The sequence below is a fragment of the Phoxinus phoxinus genome, assembly GCF_949152265.1.
Source record: "Phoxinus phoxinus genome assembly, chromosome: 7".
Lineage (NCBI taxonomy): Eukaryota > Metazoa > Chordata > Actinopteri > Cypriniformes > Leuciscidae > Phoxinus > Phoxinus phoxinus.
This window is the reverse complement of record NC_136882.1, coordinates 815,001-820,000: the sequence shown is the minus strand read 5'-3', so window position 1 is coordinate 820,000 and position 5,000 is coordinate 815,001. Positions and strand designations below refer to the sequence as shown.

The 5,000-nt window shown below is 45.6% G+C and overlaps 1 protein-coding gene across 2 annotated transcripts in view; it reads left to right on the top strand.

Annotated features, from left to right (window-relative positions):
* Positions 1-5,000, top strand: part of gcc2 (GRIP and coiled-coil domain containing 2) — a 64,614-nt gene that overhangs the window by 49,428 nt on the left and 10,186 nt on the right. For both annotated transcript variants that reach the window (XM_079617996.1, XM_079617995.1), the window contains exon 19: positions 2,426-2,643. In XM_079617996.1, the coding sequence (XP_079474122.1) occupies positions 2,426-2,643 (218 nt within the window). The remainder of the gene's footprint in view (positions 1-2,425; positions 2,644-5,000) is intronic.

Here is a 5,000-nt window from a genome sequence, read left to right as displayed (position 1 = left end):
ACTAAAGACAGAGACTTAACCAGTCACACACATTTGGGCCATTCCTGAAACATAGTGCATACCTGTTATTTCCCAGGTGTTTGATTTTTCACTTTACCTCCTCATCTCATGTTGAAGTCAGCAGGACTATACCTAAAAATACTATATATATAAAAAAAAACCTGTGAACATGCTGATATCAAGAGAAACTAGGGCTGCATGATTTTGGCAATACATTTTAGATTTGTTCTGGTTAAAATTACTATTTAAAATTTACAAAATACACACACACACACATATATATATATATATATATATATATACATATATATATTTGTTGTGCCTTGTAGGCATATACCTGCAGGGCTGAATAAAATAATAATAACAATAGAATAGCAGGCATCGTTAAAAATGAACACTTCAGTAACACTACACTAGAGAAAAACATTGATTATCATATGTTACTTCAAATGTTTACAATCGATATGACGTTATGAAATGAGATTGGAGTAAAATCATGGTGTGTTTTGCTTTTCAAACGCACGTCGCGCGACTGATTCAAACTCACACAGCGCGTGCAGAGAACATTCACTGAAGCATCGAGCAACAGTTCAATGGCAATATGAAGTTTATGCAACAATAACACTAACTAATATAATTCAGGATTATTTCTTACCTTAAAATCGTTCTTGTCTTCAAATATTCTTCTTCTTCTTCTGATGTAAACCCAATAATCTCACAGCGTGTCTTCCAAACTCGATGACAGCAGAGGACTGATAAAGTTTGCCGGCGCTTTGTTGTTGAGGTAATGAGCGTGTTCGCTCGACGCATGGACGATTTGCATATCAATATGTTTTGCGCGTGTGGGTGTGGTCACATTAAAACTAATCAGCAAGGGTTTGAGAAACTGGATATCTTGTTGGTTTTATACAAATGACTTAAACAGAGAATATTTGTTTTCGTTTTGAATCAGATCATTTAAAACTACACACTTCAATGTTTATAAAGATATAGAGCTCACAAATGTGTGACAAGTTTTTGCTGAGTTTTGTTTATGTTTAGAGACGTGCTCAAGAAATAAAAGTTGGCGAGACGGAGAGGCAGAAAGCACACCCTGTTTAATTTCTTTATTTTACAAAAGCACAACGTTTTGTTTTGATTGTAAGTGGACACATACAAAAGTAGACATCTCACAGATTCTTTTCTCATATTTATTAAGTCTGTATGACCATATATGACGGAGTATTTTAAGTTTATTTAGCTGCTATGTGAAAAAAGTCGCACAAATCACGGCGGCGTGGTTGCCGACCCCAGAGGGTTCAAATGAAATTACACCCAGAAACCTGAACAGGTTAATTAATATATACCAGTACTCAACTAGATCTAAATTAAATAAATCTGCCATCAATAGGAAAACTAAAACCCAAGCAGCCGACAGGTGTCGCTCTAACACTCCACATGTTATATACTCACTGCACTGAACATGTTCACCTGGATAATCCAATGATCCGAACACTGCCACTGTAGTTGAGCCAACTGAAGATTTCTAATACAGTCAACTCATCATTTTGAACTGACCTCAACAAAGAAAGCTTTTAAGTGCATTAGTGTCTGGGTTTGTATGAATGGCATTTTATTTGGTGATATGGGAAACAACCGTGAACTCTGAAGTGCACAGACAATGGCTTGTGTCTGAAACTGCTCATGTGCGTTCACAGGTAACTAGTGTGGAAAGGGCATGAGTAGGGGATAAACTAAAGGACGCTGGTCCCCTGGTAGATGGTAAAGTGTGACAACTGTTTGGTTGCTTTGCCATTTATTGCCATCACAAACACACTGTACAAAATGTTCAGTTGTCTCAGTTAAATTATGTGAACTGAATGTCTTTTAACACTGGCATGTTAGTTGAGCCAACTGAAGATTTTCAATTAAACAATCAACATAAAACAAAAGTGTCGACCTGCAACATTGCCACTGAGTATCTTATATGATGGGCAGTTTCAGTCTTTCTGTTCAACTGGTGCAGGAAATCAAATCTCATTCTCATCTCCAAAACAAAGGACATATCTATTGATTTTAGAGAGCATAAATTATGTTTTAATTAATAGGCAGCCAATACAATCAGTCACAAATTATTCATATCTAGGTGTACTTGACAATAAGATCATACACTTTTAAAAATAATAATTATAATATTAACTGTGCAGTCATAAAATATATAGTTGTAGAAATTATTCTAAATGTAAAAGAATCACAGAATCAACACCACAGCTATAATGTGAACAATACAGAGGAATTACATTCAAGCTGATGGACGATAAAAACATCGACAGCCAATCAGAATCCATCCTGTCTTAAAGAGCATTTAAAGAGCCGGACAAGCAGTTCTGGTGGTGTCCCAGTGAAGTGTCCCTGCGTCTCTGAGCCTCTGTTCATCTCTCGTCAGGCTGCTGTCGCTGCAGGCGGAGAGCGCGTCCCTGCGGTCGGAGCACGGCCAGTGCGCGGCTCAGCTGAGCGCTCAGACGGAGGCTCTGCGCACTAGCTTCCGCGAGCAGACGCGGCTCCTGCAGGACGAGCACTGCCGCACCGTGGAGACGCTACAGCAGCAGGTCAACCGGCTGGAGACTCAGCTCTACTCTCTGCAGAGGGAGCCCGCTAGTGCAGGTACACACACACACACACACACTCAGAGGGAGCCCGCTTGTGCAGGTGCACACACACACACACACACTTGCCGCTGGTGCCACTTCTCGTGGGCGTCGAGTCCGATCCGTGAGCCGCACACTCAGCCGCAGACGGAGCAGGGACACCAGATGCCCGGGGGGACCAGCCGCCACTGGTGTCTCTGGATTCGCCTCTTGGATCGCCGGTGTTGGTTGGTTTGGTGTATCTGAGAGACCGCAGTGGCACAGGTGCCCTGCCAGGCGGATCTGTCGAGTGCCAAAGACTCGAGCTCGTGAGGGGGTGTTCGCTCGCTTTAGGAGGTCCCTGGTGTAGTCCTTAAAACGGTGCTTTTGCCCTCCGGCGGATCGCTTTGCACCCATTAGTTGCCCTATCCAACGCAGATGTTTGTTGGCAACAGCTGCTTCCATACAGATCGAGTCAGTGTTGCTGAGGATGACTGTATGGGGGATTCGATCTCTCCAGGACAAGCTGAGGATCTTGGATGGTGAGATGGGACATGACCTCAGTTTTTTGAGTGTTAACCTGTAGGCCGATAGATTGGTACAGGCTGTTCAGGGCGTGCTGCATAGAGTCAGGCTGTGGGCTAAGACTGCACAGTCATCAGCACACTGAAGCTCACAGTTCTGGCGGGTCTTTGTCTCCGTGCGGGCCTGAAGCTGACGGATGTTGAAAAGGCCTCCGTCAAGTTGGTATTCCACATGGACACCGTCCTCATGTCCCATGACCCATGACCTGATGGAAGAGGCAGGTGATGGCAGAGAGGAGGATGTTGAAGAGCATCAGAGCCAGGAACACAGCCTTGCTTCACCCCAGCGTTTACCTCGAAAGGCTCTGACTGGAGCTCTCCGTGAGCGCTCCGGCTTGCACCCGTCACACAGCGGCTGTAGGATGCGGAGACACTTGGGTGGTACCCCAATTTTGGAGAGGTATTTCCAGAGCAGCTCACGGTTGATGGTGTCAAAAGCTTTGCTGAGGTCGATGAAGGCTACGTCGAGGTCTTTGTGATGTTCTCGGCTCTTCTCCAGCAGCTGCTTCAAGACAAACACCATGTCTGTCGTGGATCTGGTCTTCCGGAAGCCACACTGCGTTTCCGGAAGCACAGCTTCCGAGATGTGCTCAACCAGTCTACTGAGCATGATCTCGGCCAGTGCTTTTAGAGGTCTGCAAGCCTGTCGGGTCCCGACAAAGCCCGACACGCTGAGTCCATTCGGGCCGGGGTCGGGATTTTTTTTTTTTTTTACAGATCGGGCTCGGGTCGGACTCGGGCTCAATTAGCTTCTCTCCTTTCAACGTGCCCATAATGTACACGCAGTCTACTGTATGACATATTGTTATATTGATAATATTATAAATATGCAATGCAATACGCAATTACGCGAGTAACGCAATGCGTGCAATGCATTAGGTGACAGTTGAACATGCAGAGCATCAGGGAGAAGTTGGAGCGTGGTACTAAAAGTTCCCAATGATTCGGGAAAAGCTGCATTTGCAGGTTAGGGCTGGATTTTTTTGGCTCTTTCCCTGCGATGGAGAGGAGAGATATCCCGCCGCTGTTGCCGTAGACTGCTGTCTCCTTTCTGCTTGTAGATGACCACGATGTTGGCATCCTTCCAGTCCTGTGGGAAGGTCCCATGTTCACAGATGTTTTGGATCAGGAGGTGCAGACGACGCGTGAGGATGTATCCTCCGTGTTTGAAAACCTCTCCAGGGATCCCATCGGGTCCAGCGCTTTTATTGTTCTTCAGCCCTGCAATAGCATGCTGGAGTTCTGAGTGAAGTGGTGGAGTGTCCAGGTGCATGATTGGTGGCAGGTCTAGAAGATTATCCAGGATATGTGGGTCAACATATGGTGGTGTGTGGTTGAAGAGACTCTGAAAATGATTTACCCAACGGGCAAGAATCTCGTGGCGATCCTTGAAGAGCGTGGACCCGTCAGCTGATCGGACTGGGGCAATCGCCTGCTTCCTGGGGCCGTACAATGATTTTGTATCATCGTAAAAGCTTTGAGTGTTGTTGCAGTCTGCCAGGTGCTGGATTTCTTGCGCCTTTTGCACCCACCAGGTGTTCTCCATAGTCCGAAGGGCTCGCTGGGTTTCTGCTCTTACAGCAGTGAAGATGGTTATATGGGTGGGAGATCCAGGGATCATGTTGAGGTTTTCAGCAAGGAGACGTCGGAGGTTGTCTGGTGGTGAGTCTGTTCAGCACTGTACAGTTTAGTTTCTTGTTCGGGGCTGTCCTCGGGCCACGGGGTTGAATGCTCATGAGTAGTTTTGATCTGACCATGAGGTGGTCAGTCCAGCACTCAGCTCCACGCATGACACGGGTAGTGAGGACAT